This window comes from Numida meleagris, chromosome 5 (assembly GCF_002078875.1).
Source record: "Numida meleagris isolate 19003 breed g44 Domestic line chromosome 5, NumMel1.0, whole genome shotgun sequence".
Taxonomy (NCBI): Eukaryota; Metazoa; Chordata; class Aves; order Galliformes; family Numididae; genus Numida; species Numida meleagris.
The window spans coordinates 35,953,349-35,971,909 of NC_034413.1; the positions used below are offsets into that span (position 1 = coordinate 35,953,349).

The following is an 18,561-nucleotide window of genomic DNA, read 5'->3' on the forward strand; positions in this document are numbered from 1 at the left end:
TCATCGCCGCGGCGGAATTACGGCCCCGCGGCCGCCGCCTTCATCGCAGCCTCTCGGAGCGCGGGGACAAAAGGAGGGACACAAACACAAAAAGAAGGGAAAGGGGGAAAAAACAAAAAGCCCCAAACTTGGAAATTGAACGTGAAGGGAACTTCGCGCAACTCCAAAGGCCGTAAATAACGATAACGGGAGCAGCGAAGAGGCGAAGCCCGGCAATTCTGGGGGGTTCCCAGCAAAGATGGAACGGTTCGGGAAATAAAATTAAAAAGAAAAAAAAAGAGAAAAAAAGGGAGGGGGGGAGATAACCCCTGGCCTGGGGGGGGCGCAGCCTTTGGCCGCCCCCGCGCTGGCTTTGGGGCCCCACGCGCGATGTGGGCAGTGGATGACCCGCACCCCACAGCCACTCCGGAGCTGGGGGTCCTGGCGGCCTCCCCCCCGGGATGGGGTGTGCGGGGCCGTGCTCCCCAGCCAGCCCCTGAGTGGGTTGTGAGCCCAAACCCCATTATGGGGTCGGTGGGAGTTCGGCCCCGATGAGCCCACTATGGGGTTTGTCGCTGTTCGGGCCCTGGCCTTCATCCCCCGCCCTTCAATGCATACTCTTTTGGGGGCTTTGAGGTCTTCTTTGGGGGCTTTGAGGCCCACCTCCCGCTTCCGTGGGCCGGGAAAACTCCGCTCATCCGCGCTCCTCACCCCCTCGCGGGCGCTTCGTGACCGTCCCTTTGGCACTGTCCCCCCAGGGCCCCCTTCGTGGGGCTGCGGGGCTCCTGCTCATCCCATCGCGAGGACCGAGGGGAAAATCCCACGGTGCCCCGGTCCTTCCACCCGAATGCCATCGGAGGAGCGGATCTCGGCCGTCCGCTCAGCACTTAGAAATGAATATCCTTATCCCTTTTTTCCCTTCGTCCCCGTGTCACTGTGCCGCAGCGTCCCGCCGCCCCGTGCCCGCAGCTCGCGTTTGTCGTCGGTCCCCTACAAAAATTTCCCCCCCGAAGAAAAGTGACTTCTTCTACCGCCGGAGACGGGCTTTGTTCAGCTCTGCGGCGGCCGTTCGCGCTCCGCTGGGAAATGCCGCCGGGTGCCGGGGGGGCCGAGCGGCACTGCGCCCGGGAGCGGCGGGCGGGGACCCCCGGCGGGGCGGCTCCGGGGGTGGGTCCCCAAAAATACCCGCGGTTCGAGTGTCCCCGCACCGCTGAGCTGTCAGGGGGGCTCTGGGCTCAGCCCAGAAATCCTTTCTAGGGATGGAGCTTTGGGGTCCCGTTTTAGGCAAGGAGTTTTGGGGCTGGCTGCTGACGGGGAGAGACCGTGCGTTAAAACAGTAGAGAATGATTTTGTCTCCCCCCCAAAAAAAGAAAACAGCAGCAAAAAACAAACACAAACTTGATTTTTGGAGCATAAAGAAAAAAAAGAAAAGCAAAGGTAGATGGTGTACGGGTGTATGCTATACGGGTATATGGTGTGTGGTGCACGGGTACATGGTATGGGGGTGCCTGGTGCATGTGCGCATGGGGCTCGGCTTCGTTCTGCCCCTGACAGCCGAACCGATGGCTTTATCAAGAGCAAAACTCGGCTTGGGGGAGAACCCGGAGAGATAATTCTCGCCAGAGCCAGCTCACCGGGGAAATGTTCAGTACGTGGGAAACGGCACCAAAACATCCCCCCCCTCCACCCCAACACACACACACACCCCTCCGCTGCGTTGGTCGGGGCTGAGCCGCCCCACGGGCACCGCTCGGGCAGAGAGGCTCTCCGGCTGCGGGGTGGGCAGGGGCACCGCGACCCCCGGCTGCCACCTCCGGGAGTGGCACTACGGCCGGCTGAGGGGCGGGGGGGGAGAGAACGGGATCCGTCGGGACAGCCCCGGGAGCACCCTCCGGGGGGGGGGGGGGCTCCTCCGCGCCGCTCGCACCCCGCTGCAGCCGGCAGTTTGAGTTGCGCTCCTTGGTGCGGTTTTCTTTTCTTCTTCTTCTTTTTCCTTCCCCCCGCCCCTTTTTATTTTTTTTCCTGAGCGTACATTTTTTATCTTATTTTATTTTATTACTGCTGTTTTTGTTTCCTTAACAAACTCTCTCCCCCTCCCAACCCTCCCCCCCTAAATCTTTTCTCCAGGGTATGTTCGGGTTGGAAAGAGGAGGCAAAAAGGACGATACCCCCTAGTTCTCTGCATGCACGGGGACGGCTTTGTCAGGGAAGAGAGCGGCTCCGGCAGCACCGCTGAACGCCCCGAATTCGTTCGGACATGGGCGGGGGGAAATGGGATTATATTCTTTTTCGGATGTAGATAACTGCAGCCAAAATATTTTGGGAGCGGCGAAGGATCGGAGCGGAGAGTGGCGCTCGGAGGGAGCGAACCGGCGAGGGGGGACCCGCACGGGAGCGTTTGGGGGAATTTTGCCGCCTCCAATCCCGGAGAAAAGTCTCAAATATTCCCGGGTCAGGGGGCACCGGCTCATTAAAACCACCGCGGTCCTGGAACTGCACCGCAGACATTAAAGCGCAGTATTTTTCAATTAGAGCTGACGAATTCAATCAAAATTCCATAGATTAGGATGAAATGAGGCATGGGTCATTTACAGGGGAATTTAATTGCAGAGCCATTAGACAAATAGTATATTTGCCATTCTCACATTATCCATCATTTCAGACATCAATAGAAGGAACAGCATCTTTACTAATACAGCAGCACTTCCCAATCTCTGCCTGTAAACACTCCCTTTCTCCATAGCTCCTGATTATATCTGATTTCATTTAAAGCCATGGGGGATTATAAATGCTCATGCAATCAGGTTCATTAGGACTTCAAAATCTCATTTCTGATTCGTATCGCTTTGCGCATCGCCCGCCCAGGCACGCTGCCTCCTCTCCGCAAACCCACCGCCGGGGCCGGGCCGGGGCTGGGGGGCTCCGAGAGGAGCACGGGACCCCCCGGGGGTTTCTGTGCAGGCTCCTGCCCGGGGCGGGGGGAGCAGGACCCCGCAGGGACCCCACGATGGGAGATTTTGTGATCCCCTTTGGGCTCTCCGTTGGGTTTTCCCTTGTGGTCCCCTTTGGGATCATTCTTGGAGTCCCCTTTGGGGTCTCTTCCCCGCTCTCCCTTCGAATCCCTTTTGGTGTCCCCTCCCCTTTGTGATCATCCCCGGTCTCTCCTTGCCCCCCTCCGTATCCAGCCGCCTACAAGCGCGGAGCACGGCTGCGTTAATTCCCACCATTTGGGGTTTTGGGGGACAGAAACGGCCGGGCAGGGCTCTCGGTGTTCCCTACGGCTGTGGGGAGTGGGGGTCAGAGCCGGACCCGACCGCCCGGGGCATGGCGAGGAGCGGGAGCTCCGACACTCCGCCTTAATAGCGGCTTAATAGGAACCGCGTTCCATAAACCACGCTCATCCAGAGAGACCGACAAAAGCCTCCCGGAAAGCCTTCATTTCACCCAAATGTATCGTGTGTTAGCTGCCTCAGTAATTTAATTGGAATGAAACGTGAAAAATGTGTCATTTTTGAAGAATTTATGCATCGCTTCCCGGAAATCTCATTGTCTTAACTAGCAGCCTACTGCGTTCTGTTTAGCAGTCATAATCGCATTTTTATGTGGCTCCGTATTACAAGTTAATGCGACCTCCCGCCTCCGGCTGCCGGCAGCCCCCGCCTGCGCACTGCCCTCCGCGGCTGCGGAGAACTGCGCCGTCCGGAGTGCGCCCTGCGCGGCCGCGCAACTTCGCAACTTTGCAGGGCCGGGCCGGGAGAAAAGGGGCAAAACCAACAAAAGCAGCGCAAAACTATTTTGTTGTTGCTGTTGTTTTTGTCCTTTTTATCGATTTATCTTTTATTTTTAATCGGAATTTTGATTTTTTTATTTCTTTTGCCTTCTTTCTTTCTTTCATTCTTTCTTTGGCTTTTATTGTCTTTGAAAATATTTTCACGTTTGTTTTTTTATCTTTATTTTTCATTTTACCTTCTATCACTGTCTCTTATTTTACTTTCTATCCCACCGCTCCCCCACCCCCCGACCCGCCGGCCGCTCTCCGCCGTTCCCACGGCGCCCCCTGCGGGACGCACGCAGCCGCGCAGCCGCCGCTTCCCACGCGTGTCCGCGGATCCCCCAGCATGCTTCCCGCTGCCCCCAGCTCAGTCCCGCTAGGGCACGGCTGCTCTCCTCCAAACCGCTCCCACTTCCCCACTTAAGCCCCCAAACAAACCCGCAAAACAACCACGCCACCCCTGGGATCGAGCAGTGAGTCCCACGTGCTTTGCATTCCCGTGGCCTTGAAGGTGGAGACAAGGGGCATGGATGGCACCGAGCACTGCTTGCATATCTGTGCACATCTGGCAGGGAGCACACCCAGAATTCCAGTGAGGAACTTTCTTCCCTTCCCCATCTCCATGCTCAGTGCTGGGTGCAGGAACCAGAGCTCCAAGCCCCCATCCTGCACCCATCACCCTGTTTGTTTCCATTGAATAGAGGAGGGCTGTGTACTTGCAGAGCTCTGTGCGGCATCCAGCCCAACACAGAAAAAAGGCTTATTCTCGTCCTGCTTTAATTTTATTTGATAGTGAGTGTCATTGAGCTGTGAAACAATTGGGTGAGTGCTTCCAAGGGGTGCATGCACACGCTTGCTTTGCTTCAGCAGTCTTTCATATGGGGATCCAAATGCTCCCTGCTGCTGTGTGCCAAGGCACTGCTGGCAAAGACAGCCCAAAGGGCTGTGTGCCCACCATCCCCCATGCCAGCACCCAGTGACAACGACAGGCACGATGGGTGCAGGAGGTGGCACCATGGCCAGGGGAACAGGTGAGCTGCTGCACACCTGGGAGCCCACAGCTTTGTGAGCTCTTGGTCCTGAATGTCACCCGCACCTGCTTGTAGCAGCCACTCACCATTTTATTACTCCTAATAACCTATCAAAAGCACAATTAGAAAAGAAAGAAACAATCAAATCAATACCAAGTTACAGCTGCAAGCACATTTTAGTTACATTAGAAGTCCCGGAAAAACACCGATCTGTCATGAAAACAGTGGCTGCTCCGCTCGGCCGGCAGCAACGGATGCTGCTGCAGGGAAGACACGGAGGAGGGCTGTGTCCTCAGAGCAGGACGCCCTCGGGCTCCAGCAGCAGGTAGTCTAGCAGCGGCTTGGGCACAGGCAGCGAGGGGATGAGGCAGTGACACCGGCTGCCAAACTTCTTCCGAATGGCGGAGCGGCACAGGTGCTGTAGGGACCGGACTGTGCCTGACAGCCGGAAAAAGGACTCGTAGAATGGCTGGTGCTGCTGCACAGAGAAGTAGGGAAAATAAATGAGTGCCTTTTTTTAAATAATTATTATTATTTTAGTTAAGACAAGCAAGCCAGAGATGCAGATCTAAGGAAGGCAGGTAAGAAATCCACTGTCAGTGTTTGGTGATGCAAAGCTGAGATGGTTCAGGTAAACCCTGTTAAACTGGGCTTCAGCGCTTAGAACTACGCTTACTTTTATTTTTGATTTTTATTCTTTTTCCCTCCCAAGGGAAGCTTCAGGTGTTTTAATTTCTCTCTGGGAATCCATTTGGCTTGGTTTGTCTGGTCACCTGGAAACTAGCCGCTCACGGCAGCATTTGGATTTATTTTCTTGGAGAAGGATTTGCTAGCACCAGCCCCCATTTGGGCACAGTGTGGGGATGGGCTGTGCTGCACAGCTGGCCCTCTTGCCCCAGCCTCACCTGCAGGACCTCCTGTGGCACAGCCTCCACCCACTTCTCAGAGATGGGGATTTGAGAGTAGGAGTTCATGAGGATTTCAATGACCTCCGGCACAGCCGCGCAGGACCTCAGCACCTAGTCATGGGCAAAGAAGGAACAGTGATTGAGGTGGTTAGATGGCATTTCCCAGAGCAGCAGATCCTCTATAAGCTGTGGATGAGGCTCATCCGTCCCCATCATGGTCTGAGAGGATGGCTGGGATGGTCCCATACGGATCTGAGGCAGCGTCTGTCTCTGCGTACAGTGGACATGCATTTGAAGACCTGCCTTGTTGTGGCGGTGTTTCCTCTGGATGCAGATCTTGCTTCTTGTTTACATTTTTGGCTTGCATGTGATAAGCCTGGGTAATATTTTCTTGATTGTTTGATGTAAAATCAATGAGACGCACAGCCATAACAAGACTGCACTGATGGCTGATGTGCCAAGCCAGTGACATTAGGACGCGTGGAAATGGCCTCAAGTTGCAGCAGGGGAGGTTTAGATTGGTTTTTGGAAAGAACTAATGCTTGGACAGAGCCATCAAGCATTGGAAGGGGCCACCCAGGGCAGTGGTGGAGACCCCATCGCTGGAAGTATTTAGGAGATGTGTGGATGTGGCGCTGAGGGACATCATTTCATGGTGCCAGGTGATGGTCGGACTTGATGGTCACAAAGATATTTTCCAACAAAACAATTCTGTGACTGATGAGCAGAGGGAATCCTGATTTCAAACCCCACACACCATGCTATGTCAGCCCACCTGCAGCCCAACCTGCTTCCACGCCACGCGTACGCGTCAACAACCCCACAGCACCAACACCAATACCTTGGCAAAGGCGTGGGGCCATATCTTTTGGGATCCATAGTTGAGCAGCAGCTGCACGACCAGGTGCGGCCTCAGCTCCTGCTTGAAGGCAGCCGCCTGCAGCACACAGCCCAGCGGGGAGATGCCATTGTAGTCAATGGCATTGACGTCAGCCCCACGTCTCAGCAGGAACCGCGCCAGCACGGCGTTGGCCGCCCCGCAGGCCTCGTGCAGGGGGCTCCGCTGTAGCTCGTCGCGTGCGTCCAGCTTGGCTCCGTGCACAACAAGCAGCCGGCACAGCTGCAGGGCATCCTCAGCAGCGTCTGGGGCCTGCCTGCAGAGTAAGCTCAAGGCCGTCTCACCCCGGGTGCTGCGGGCATCCACATTTGCCCCGTGCTTCAGGTAGAGGTGGGCATGGTCGTAGAGGCTGTGTCTGGCTGCCACGTGCAGTGCTGTCTCCCCGCTGTCCTCACTGGGCAGGTTGACAGTGGCTCCATATTTCAGCAGCAGCTCGGCGCATCTGTAAAGCATATGGGTGTGTGTTGGGGTGGGGGGGGTCTGCAGAGAGGACGGCGAAGGTCTGGGGCTGGGATCCTGTGGCGTCATGGTGCTGAGGAGCAACCATTGATTTCAGGGTGCAGCAGAGGCTGGGGAGAGCTGCTCTGCACTCTGATGCCATGTGTCCACCCTGGTGGGGGTTCGGACAGTTTCTCCCTCTTGCCCTTGACCAGCATCATTCATGAATGGTTATCTTCGGCTGCCATGACCATGAAGGTCCTGCTGTTCCAGCACCACTGGGGGATGGAGGTTCTCAGCCCGGCTCTGCCCATGTTTGTGCACGTGCCCACGGTTGGCCATGGGCTGAGTTCTGTCCCAGTCAAAGGGCCATGACGAGGACACACAGGGTGATAGGCCCTTTCATGCCATCCATCTGTTGGAGAAGATATGTATAACCCAAAGCCTCAGCTGACATCCATGCCTCAAAGCCAAGTAGTCTCTGGGGCACTGCTGAGGACATCCTTTTCCACCTGCAGTCAGGAATCCTTGTGATAACAGATAGACGCTAAAGGAGCTGCCACAGGTTTTGTGTGTATGTATATCTGAATAAACAGATGTGATCAGCCAGTGCAAATGAATCGGGATGGCTGACACATCTCCTGCTGGGCACTGAGGGGACAGGGAAGGATGGCAATGTCACCACCCAGCTGCAGGAGCTGAGTTTTGCAGCACCAAGCACTTGTTTCTTAGCTGTTTCTGGTATCTTTTGGGGCACTCAGAGGACTCAGGCAGTGATGCAAAAACAAAATGAGGAGAATCTGTGCAGGAGCAGAGACCTGTCCTTGCCTCTCCAAGAGGAGGGATGGGAAAGGAGAGGAGTCCTGGGGAGGAAGAAGGTTTTATCTGGCCCAGATGAATGGTAATATGCATGGGGATAATAATAGCAGTAGTATTAATAATAATAATGACAACAACAGTAATAGTAATAATAAGAAATAAAATAAAGATTACTTGAAGCTGCCTGGTTCTGCAGCACTGGTTCTTCCTGAGGCTTGCTAAGGAGACACTCACTGTCCTTGGCAGTGCAGGACCTGACAACACCTCCCTGGGCTGCTTTCCTGTGCATGCCAAGCCCCAGTTTGCTGAGGAAGATGCTTCAGAACAGTGTGGCCAGGCTCATACTGCAGCCTTTGCAGGTGTAGTGCTTCTAGACACTGCCAGACTGCATTGGGTCTGCTGCCCGTGTTTTAACGAGACATTAAAAGAACCCCAAGATCTAGCTTTTTAATTGGTCTTTTTAGTTCTGAGGCTGCAGAATGCACAGGAATCTTGTACTGAATACTTTCACTGTGCTAATCCATTGTTCCTTAATTGACATTTGAGACTACTGACCTAAAATAGTCCTCCGAATTTAGGCTTTGCAAAAAAAATAATCTGACAACACAGGTGATAAGCTCAGGGCTGGTTATCATGCATACTTGTCCCTGTGTTTTGTTTGGAAATGAATGAGTTTGGCCAAAAGCTGCTGCATATACAGTGCAGTTCCCATTTTACTCTAAAACACGCATGACCCCTGTTTCAAGCAATGGCTTATACCATTGTGTCTTCTTGGTTTTGCAGTCTGCCGATGGTCTGTAGAATTGTGTTGGAGGAGATCTTGTTGCTGGAGCAAATCACACCTTGATTACCTGTCTTCCCTGTTCTGGATGGCAAAGGATGTGTAGCCCTAACTATAATGACTCTTTTGGGATCTCTCAGGTTTACGTTAATGCTAATGTCATGTCTAGCTCTAACATCCTCATATAACATGCTCTGAGCAAAACAAATAATGGTTCTGCAGGAGAAATTGGAAAAAAAAGTATTTCTGCCATGGGTGAAAACATGCAGCAGCCCAGCCTTTGCTAAGAGGTGTGGAGGGCGGTCCAGGAGAAGCCATGCTGCAGTGGTCCCATCCCATGGAGCAGGAACGTACTGCAAGATAGCTGATATTACAGGGAGTCAAACTCCTCTCGACATCCCAAATACCGTTCCAGACACACCGGTGTGGAAACCCCACCTTTTCCAGGTGCTGTTTAGCAGTGATTTGTTTTTGAGTTCTACGGCTTCATCTCATCCAATTTGCTGGAGGAAACCCAAGTTGTTTGGTAGTGAATTTTCCCTTTGGAATGTCAGTGAGGGGCTATAAATAAGGGGTGATCTCCTCTGGAAACTGTGGGCCCCTGCAAGGAGCACACACCTCCCGTTTCAATGCATGCGCCAAAAGCAGGTGCTGGTTAGCAGCCAGCCTGGGGCTGTAGATAGGGTAGATGCCATTCATGTTTGCTGGCTATATGCTCTTATTTTATCTTCTAATCTCTGTTGATGAACTCATACACTCTAACACTTTGCCGGCATTGCTGTCTTCTTGTTTTTCTGTTCATATCTTGTTGTTCATCATCAAAGTAGACTAAAGTCCCACTGAACAAGGCTCAGCTAAAACTTGCTGTTTTCTGGGTCTCCCCTACCTTGCTTTTCCAGGAATATTGCAAGAAGTCAAGGGGCTTAGTTCAGCCAAACTTAAGATGTGGGGTGGCAAAACATACCACCAGCCAGGTACTATCATCTGGTGCAGATGTCAATGCCATGGGCACTTTCTAAAGGGCAAAGTGCCTGCAGCTCTGTTCCCTTTGGCCTATAGCCCTGGCCAAAGCTCCCAGTGCATTGCGGAGGTGCCATGGAAATAAATGGTGGTCAGGGACTGGTATGAAACATTATACCCAGGCTAGGAAAAAGAGCTTTGCTTTGAAATGAGATGCAATGAACAGCCACCAGGAGGAGCAGAGAGCTGGGGCAGACAAGGAAATTCCTATCCCAAAACCAGAGTGATCCCTCAGGATTTTTAATGAAAATCTGTTTGGTTTGCTTCTTCTTCTTCTTCTTTTTTTTTTTTTTTTTTTTTTTGATGCTTCTGATTTTTTTTTTTTTTTTTTTTTTTTTTCCCTCCCTAAGGTTGAAGTGAGTCTTTCTTGACCTTCACTTTCTTGTTTTTCATGGCAAGGGCTGCCCAGAGTGAACTGCTCTTGATCTGTCTGTCATTTCTTGCAGCTTGGGAAACAGTCTTTCACAGGCCCCGTTCTGAATGGAAGGATAATTTTTGTTAATATCATTAGAAAAGAGAAGGGGAAGATGCTTTTCCTTAAAATCTAAAATTCACCCATTGGGTACGGAAAGCCCACTGGAGAATGATGGTGACGCTGGTGCTATGGGCAGGTGGCTGGATGTGGAGGGATGCTGCCCAGTGCCTGCACATGTCTTTGCCAAATCTTCATGAGCTGTGGGTGTGCGGATGTCTGACACCTCATCTTGACACATACTTGTTACACCTCATCCTTTGACTCCTTCAAAGTCCTTTTCTTCTCCAAAGAAGACTCCTGCTGGATTGTACTTCTTGTCTGCTCTGAGTGCGTTCCTTCCTGCCCAAGGCCCATCACAGAGGTGGCCCTCCCTCGGTGGGGAATAAATTTCCAAAGCAGCAGCTCTGAATGCTCTGAGTTTTGTATTCTAGCAATGCCAAATGGAGCAGAGGACTTGATTTAGCACTAGATGATGCTAAATGCTGGCTTTTAAAATCCATGCTCTTTTTTTATTTGCAGCAACCTCTCCGGCTGCACCTGGTGGGGGTGGGCTGATGGTTGGACTAGATGATCTTAGAGGTCTTTTGCAACCTTAATGATTCTATGATTCTACAGTTCCGAGAGGGGGAGACCATTCTTGCTCCCATTTTCTGCTCGCTTCTCCCAGACTCACCTTTTGCCTGAACTACCCTCACCTAAAAGCACCTCCTTGAGCTGGCTGCTCCTGTGCTTGCTCCTTACCCCATCTTATTTTGGTGGGAACCTCTTGGGCACAAAATTCCCTCTTCATTGACTCTTCTCATGGTTTATCTCCTGTCCCTAGAGCTGGAGGGTCAGAGCTTGAAGACAACTCCTCTTCCATCTCTCAGGGTGGAGAAAAGCGAAAAAGTGAACACAAAGACCTAAGCCAGACATGATAAATCTCTTTCCAAGGGTGCCGGCTACTCTAGAAGCACAATTTTGAAGGGGCTTGGGTAGCATTAGTGCAACAAAGAAGAAAAAGAGTTGGCGTCTGAGGGCCTTTGTCACACCAGCAGGTAGCTCTGGCTGGAGGAATGGGCTAATGGGTGCGTCTGATTGCTGGAAGCCCTCGGTATCAGCACCTTCAGGCGTTTTCCTAGTTTCCTTGCTCAACATGGCACAGGGCAATAGGGCAGAAGCAGTAGTGTCATCTCTTCCCATCCTTGGCATGGCAAGCCCTCTTCTGCAAGGGAGAGGGTGAGGATGGGGAGCCCTGGGGGCCTTCCCTCCAGAGAGGCTCTCCCGCCCACTGGGAAGGTCCATGGGAAACCTGTGCTCTTCAGAGAGTGTTTCCCACCTGGCAGATCTGAAGGAGGACTGCAGAGCAGAGGCTCGGCTGGTGCCTGTGGTAGAGTTTGCCATCCCTTCTACTGGGGCACTGCCATAGGAAGTGTGGGACGGGGTAGGGAATGCATCCTGCACTCCATTAAAACCACCCATGCCTGCTTGCTATCCCATGCTCGCTGATGCCTCTTCCTCTCCCCCTCAATTATTTTTATTTTATTTTTTGGGATGCCAATAAAGGCACTCTCCTTTAATCATCCCGGCTTGAGAGGGAAATGAGAGAGAGCCAGGGAGTGAGTGCAGTGAATTTAGAGACTCATGTTACCCCACCATGTTAATTATCTCTGCTGTAAAAAAGAGGTCAAGGAGAGGAACTCTACTAAATAGGACGACGTTGGCATGAACAGCTCCTAAAGTGAAGAAGGTAAGACTGAACTTTACTGGAACTTTTTTTTAAAATCTCTTCAAAAAGCTCCTAGATTAAAGCTCTGATATCCTTTTTGTTGAAATCTCATGGATTCTGAAGCTCAAATGGCTGGAAGGAAGCCCAGATAATTTTTTTTATCCCAGTCACTGAGAGGCTCAAAGGTTTTAAGTCCTGCCCCCATGGTGAATTGCCGAGTATATGGGAATATAGAAGAACCCGGCACATTGGTGTTCTGGCCATTGTTATCAAGAGGGAGAAAAATAAAATAGCTCTCTATGTAGGTCAATGACCTGCTCTTTATTGTCAGTAAAAAATTAAGGATGACCTAAAATCTACTACTTAAAAAAAAAAAGGCAGGGTAAAGTAGTCTCCCCCTAATCAAAGAAGAAATGTTTGTGTTACCTCAAGCTTGACCTCCTCAGTCTCTAACTTTAGCAAAGTCTTTGCAATTGAAAAGCAGTGGTCGAAACCTCAAAACCTGTCTGAAATGTCTATTAATTTTTGATCTTTCAAGGGAGTTGGCTTAGTTATTGTAGAAGCCCCCGTAGCGCTGGGTAGCGTAGTTAAGGGTCTCTCAGCATTTCCATTATAAAGCCTCAATATTCAAGGGCTTATAACTCAGCTGTTTCCACATTGCACCTGCCTGGTCTCTGTGTTGCCTTTTGCTGGCTCACCTGCCATCCCACTCCACCTCTTTGGGGGGAATAGCGTGCAGATTGGTGATGACTCTGATATTGGGATGTCTCTAATATTTCACTCAGACCTCTGTGGGATGAGGGACACACAGGCTGGCGGCCACATCCTGAGCACTCTCCTCACTGTCTCCAGACTGAGGGGCTTAAAACTTGCTGGGTGGGGCTTTGGGAAATGCTGGTGCAATGGTTTGGGGACTGATGGATCCACAGTATATCTCCAGAGGGGCCGACCAGGAGAACCCGAGGGAAGGAAGGAGAAGCAGCTTGTTATTAATGATGAGGGCTGTTGGTGCCATCCTCCCTCGCCCTTCCATCCTGCAAAGTAATTTGTGTTGTGCACGCCGACACAACCCTCATCGCGTCAAGGATGCGTTTGATTAATACAGGGATTTCGGCTGAATGGTTCGTGTCTTCTGCTCTATTGCAGAGCCTCTTATTTATATGACGAGTTTGAGATATTTATGTCTGAAAACCTTTTCCTCTCCGGCTGCCTTTCTTTTGCAGAGCTCTTGCTTGAACAGATCTCTGACATCTGGCCCACAATACATTGGATCTGTAGTGGATACCTTGCCTTCAACACCTACTTCTATTTAAGCTCGCTGCCTGCCTTAAGGGGAGAGGTTTGAAGCCAGGGTGGTTTTTGACTGAAGCTGGCAGGCAATGAAATTCGCTGCAGCCCTAAGTGGTTTCATCAGGATATCAAGGGGCCGAGCTCTTTTTAAAATCCAGATTCCCCGGGCTTAATGATTCAGGCACTTAAAGTCCTACTGGGCTGAAACTAGACACACACGCACAAAGCCCACGGCGAGGGCAAACACATGTATTTTTAAATGTAACATCCATGCCTGTGTCTGAAGCACTGGGATTGATGCAACTGAAAAGGAGAGTCGATGCATGTGGCCGAGCTTCATAAACCAGGATAAACCGAGATAATTCCAATTGAGGTGAACCCACCCGATGGAACAAGGGTGCAGGGGAACCATCAGACTAGGAAGAGTGGGTGCCCTGAATGGCACTGACATCCCTCGTGGCTGGGGCTGAGGACTATGAAAGACGGAGTTAGCCCATGTGCCCCACAGTGGGGCAAACCCCAGGCATCTCCCAGGAGGAAGCATAGCAGCTGTGAGACCCTGGACATGGCGATTTTTGAGAGATTCATTAGAGGAGAAAGAAAAAGCACATGGATACTCCCACCCACAGGAAGGGGACCTGTGCAATGCAATGTGCTTGGCATAGAGACATCCTCTTCCAGGAGCATGGTGGCTCGTGTGCTGCTTTTAAAGGGTTTTGCAAAGCTTTCTCCATCCTCCAAACCCCTGCCCAGCCTTATGGCAGTGGCCCTTCTGACCACTGTCAAGGCAGGAGGATGCAGCCAGTGAGGATGCCCAGTGTGACAACTAAAATTTTGGCTACACCAATCCAGGAACAACGATGGGAGTAGGCTGGGGATCATTGTAAGGACAGAGGCAGCGTGCTGGTGTCATGCATGCGTCTGGGAAAAGATCCTCTCCTTACCGCAGTGAGTTGCGGGCGGTGCAGAGGTGCAGCGGGGCCAGCCCCTCGTCGCTCCGGAGGTTGGGGTCAGCCTGGTGCTCCAGCAGTAGGTCGACACATGCAGCGTGCCCCCTGCAGCAGGCCTCATGCAGGGGGGCCCAGCCCCCCGGCGCCAGGTTGGGGTCAGCCTGGCGGTGCAGGAGGTGCCGCAGGCAGGCCAAGTGGCCCCGGCTGGCAACGATGCACAGTGGTGTGCTCAGCTCCTGCTTGTACTCCAGCGACCACAGCCCTGCAGGGATGAGGGAGATGAATGAGAATGGCCCAGGGAAGTGGAGGAGCCCCCAGCCTTGGGGGGTATTTAGGAGACATGTGGTTGTGGCACTAAGGGGCATAGCTTAATGGTGGGACTCAGTAAATCAAGTTTAATGGTTGGGTTTGGTTATCCTGAAGTTTTTATTCCAACCCAGATAATGCTATGATTTTGTGATAGGACAGGACCTCGCTGCAGGCTCTGCTCCTTTCCCTCTCCTGTGGACAGCTGCTGAAAGGCAGCCCACGGGTTCCTGCTTGCAGCAGGGAAGGAGGAGCTGTTCTTGCTGGTACAAAGCCAGCCCAGCATCTCATTCCTGCCAGACAGGAACGAGGTGACCTCTCCGAGCATCCACCATGGAATTTGGGCTGCAAGCCCTCTTGCAAGAATGCCTAAACCACAGGGTGCCCCATCCCAGCCTGGAAAATGATGTGAGCACAAACTTTTTGCACTTTCCTGCCCCTCTGTGTTAGTGTGTGCAGAACAGAAGAAAGCAACCAAAATTGCCAAGTGTTTCTGGCTAAGGCAGCAGGTTTCAATCCTTTAGCCAGAAAGGAGGCATCTCAGGAACAGGTTACAATGAAGGTAGTGCCAGGCAGTTCAGTGCACTGTGCGTCTCCCATTTGGTTAGGTTAGTAAGTCTCTGGTGTTGATCTGGGCTGGTTTTTAAAGAAGAAGTACCTGAGAGTCCATAAGATGCTTGGCTTTTCACCTGCCACTCCATCTCATTTTTACTGATCTCAAAAACCAGGTTGACATCTTCATAGTATCTGTCCGTCAGCACCTGCAGGCTCCGCAGGTTCCCTGTGACCAGGGCTCGGTAGTACTTCTCTGCAGGAGATGTCGGTGGATGCTCTGAATCCAGTTTGGGAGAAATCTGCAGCCTCTCTGTCGCAGGTCCTGGTAACTTGTCCATGCCAGTGCTTCCCCTGCAGCCGGGAGGGCAGAGGGGCTTTTATAGGTCATTGTTTCCATTGTCCTGTCCTCATTGTCTAATTATAATCCAGTTAAGGCTCTATTGTTGTTGTATTTATAACTCCAGAGGGGTCAGACGATAATGGATACCTGATACAAAGAGAGTCAGGTGGTCTCTGGGCTGTGTGTGTTAGCACCTCTTTGATTCAATGGCTGTTCTAATTGCAGGTGGCAGATTGATTGGAACACGCTTGTTTGAGACTGGGAAATGTAACCAGCTCCCATCTGTCCAACCCCACATAAACATTCGTGAGCTCTGTCTAAGAGTACCCAAATGAGAAAGTGTTTTTCTCTATGACACTTTTCCATACCTGGTGGCAATCTCACCGTCTCTACACAGAAAGATCTGTGCATTGCATCAGGGGACAACACTGTGCAGCTGGCATGCCGGCAAGTCTTCTCAAGGATGCAAAGCACTTGGCAAAGCCCACTGAGGTAAAACCCTCCAGGCCCTTTGGCAGGGGGGGCCGCTTCTCCTGCAATGCCTTGTATAGGAGAGAAAGGGCCCAGCCTGCTGCCATTTAAGCAAGCTCCAAGGAGGGGGCTCGTGGCCACCCGCTCCCCCAAGGTCATGGGATAAGTCTGTGGTGGGGCCGAGAATAGAGCCTGAGTGTCTCGTGACTCATGTTGCATGGCTCTCAGTTACACAAAGCCCTGCGTCTTCGCCTGCCAGCCCTCCCTCCCTCTGTGGGAATGCTGATGGCAAGCAGCGTGCTCAGGGTGCGGAGAGGCTGCTGGTATTCTCCATGTCAAGAAATGCTGGGATGTGGTTGGGGCCTTCCTGCACCCCTCTGGGGCTGCTGCTTAGAGACCCTGTGCGTGCCCTGGCTCAGCACACCCACACTGTTAGCTTTGCTCAGCGAGGCTGAGGTAACACCTGGCTGTTTGGCCCTGGAGACTGCAAGGGAAGAGCAGGGTGCTGAGGAGGCCCTGGCTGTGCGTGCCCTATTGTCACCACCTGCCTGACAGCAGAGCATCACCTTCCCCAGACCATGTCTGGTTTCCATGCCCTCTGTGTGTGGTGGGAAGCCCAGATTTTCTTGGTCAGACTTGGGCTAATTTTGCAAGGGGTGTGTGTGTTTGCATCTCAGGCATTAAACTGTCACTACGAACACGCTGAAATGCTCCATGACCCCTTCTTGGAAGCCTTGTAAGCAGCATCTATTTGCATGTAGCACTCACTTCTTGGGTCATGCTAATGACAGGTTCAACAGCAGCCCTTGCAGGGAGTTAAAAATAGTCAGGAGTGGTGAGAGCAAAAGAAAAAATCCTTTTGTATCTGAGTGGCATGAGCACACGAGCCTTTCTCAGTTACCTCATGCACAAGCCAGCTAAGCCAGGCTCTTTTTCCACTGATGTAGGTAGAGAGTGCAGTCAGGACGAAACTGTATTTGCATGTTTTTAAGGGTAATGTTACCATACATACAAGAATAATTTACTGGAGAGAGGATTCAGCAGGCAGAACACCTGCGGTGCGCCTTGAGACTGACTTGGAAGTGGGAAAGTCATCCCTGGTTGGATGTCTAAGGTAAATAATAAAACCACAACATGGCTTGGGCTGGCAGGAGCCCCAGAGTCAACCAGCCCCAACCCCTGCCATGGGCAGGGACAACTCCTACAGACCAGGCTGCCCAGAGCCCCATCCAGCCTGGCCTTGAGCACTGGGATGGGACAGCTAAAGCTTCTCTGGGCAGCCTGTGTCAGGACCTCGCCACCCTTAGGGTGAGGAATTTCTTCCTAATGTCTAATAAAAATCTAGCACCTGTGACCCACACTGTGCCCTGATGTGTCATGGGCAAGCCTCTGTTTTTCCACTGGGCAAGCCTCCATTTTGGGTGGTGGAGGGCTCGGACCCCAGGGTCTGCATGGTGTGCCATGCAGCTTTGGCTTGTGCCATCCGTCCTTCCTGCTATCAAGGCCTTTGTGCATCATGGCACCAAGGGCCTGTCCCTGCCCCAAATTTAACCCAGGATTACTTTATGTGTATGGGGTGGCTTACAGGGATATCCATAGCTATTCCAAAAGCTGGTGAGAAAAGGGTGATCACTCCATTAGTAATAGCCTTGCAAGCATTAATCTCTAATGTGGGGTAGCATCTTAACCGTCTCCTCAAATAGGAGTGTTTGCAGAGTACACCTCATTTAACAAAACATTAAGCATTTTACTTCCTCAGATCAAGTATATCTATTAATAATGACTTAAATTGTCTGCGCCAGCTTCGCATTACAAGGAAAACTCATCGCTGTCACATGAAAAAGCACAATATGCAAAATCAAAATGACTAAAGCAAGAGCTTGTTCCCTAAGCCATTGCTGCAAGCTGCCGCATAGCAACCTAGCCGTAGCACTGCCAAGGCTTCAGACCGCTGTCGCTTCTTCTGCCAGCCCCAAAGGTTCAACACACAGGCGCTGGTCGGTGTAAAAACCATCAGGGTCCAGATGTGCACATGTGATTTAAAGCTGCCCTCCGGGAGTGGAAAATCGCATTATTATACCTTTTTTCCAATGAAATTTCAACTGTATGTGCACGCAGGAGCCCCTGACGTGAGGGCAGGTGGCCAGCTGCTCCCGGCTTCAGACAGAACCCATGACGGATTTAAGGTTTGCACCCTCCCAACCCCCATGAAACTGAGAAAATTAAGCCAGGTGGAGGTGTCCCACTGTGCTGTGTGGCAACCCGCCCGCCGTCCCACCTACCTCAGGGGGCTGGTGGTGCAAGGCTGGCTCTGCCAGGCTGGGCTCTACTGGTCCCTGCAAGGCTGCCCTGGGCATGGGCATCCCCTGCTCCTCCCACTTCCAAGTCAGGGCTGTGTGCTCCTGGAGATGGGACAGTCTGCCAGGCACATGTCACCACATTTATATTGCCTGTGCTGCTCAGCCCCATGTGACAGCACCGGCTCGTGCCCCCAGCTGAGCCTCTGTGGCTGAGCCACTGGGCAGGAGGACAAAGCACAGCAGGGATGCAGCAGGGAGGTGGGCATCATGCCAGCAGCCCCCATAAAAGTCCCGTGGGTGGGAGGCCAGGTCTGGCCTCCTGCTGAAATACGCACCCGTCAGGAGGCTGCATTGATTTTCTCTGGGTTTTATCTGGAATTAAATAATATTTAAAGAGTGCTGAAACATTTCCCTTTAACAGCTCTATATGATATGTGAAGATATTCTGTGTGACTCCGTGCTATTGTAGTCCTTCTTTCTCAAAGGTAAATAATTTGATTCCATTAAAAAAATCCCTTTC

General features: G+C 51.9%; 1 protein-coding gene across 1 annotated transcript; it reads right to left on the reverse strand.

Moving 5' to 3' along the window:
• ASB18 (ankyrin repeat and SOCS box containing 18) lies at positions 5,075–18,210 on the reverse strand. Its single transcript, XM_021397531.1, is given in 6 exon segments — positions 5,075–5,260; positions 5,688–5,801; positions 6,532–7,030; positions 14,064–14,331; positions 15,034–15,183; positions 18,024–18,210. Coding segments are annotated over 6 exon segments (1,404 nt in total).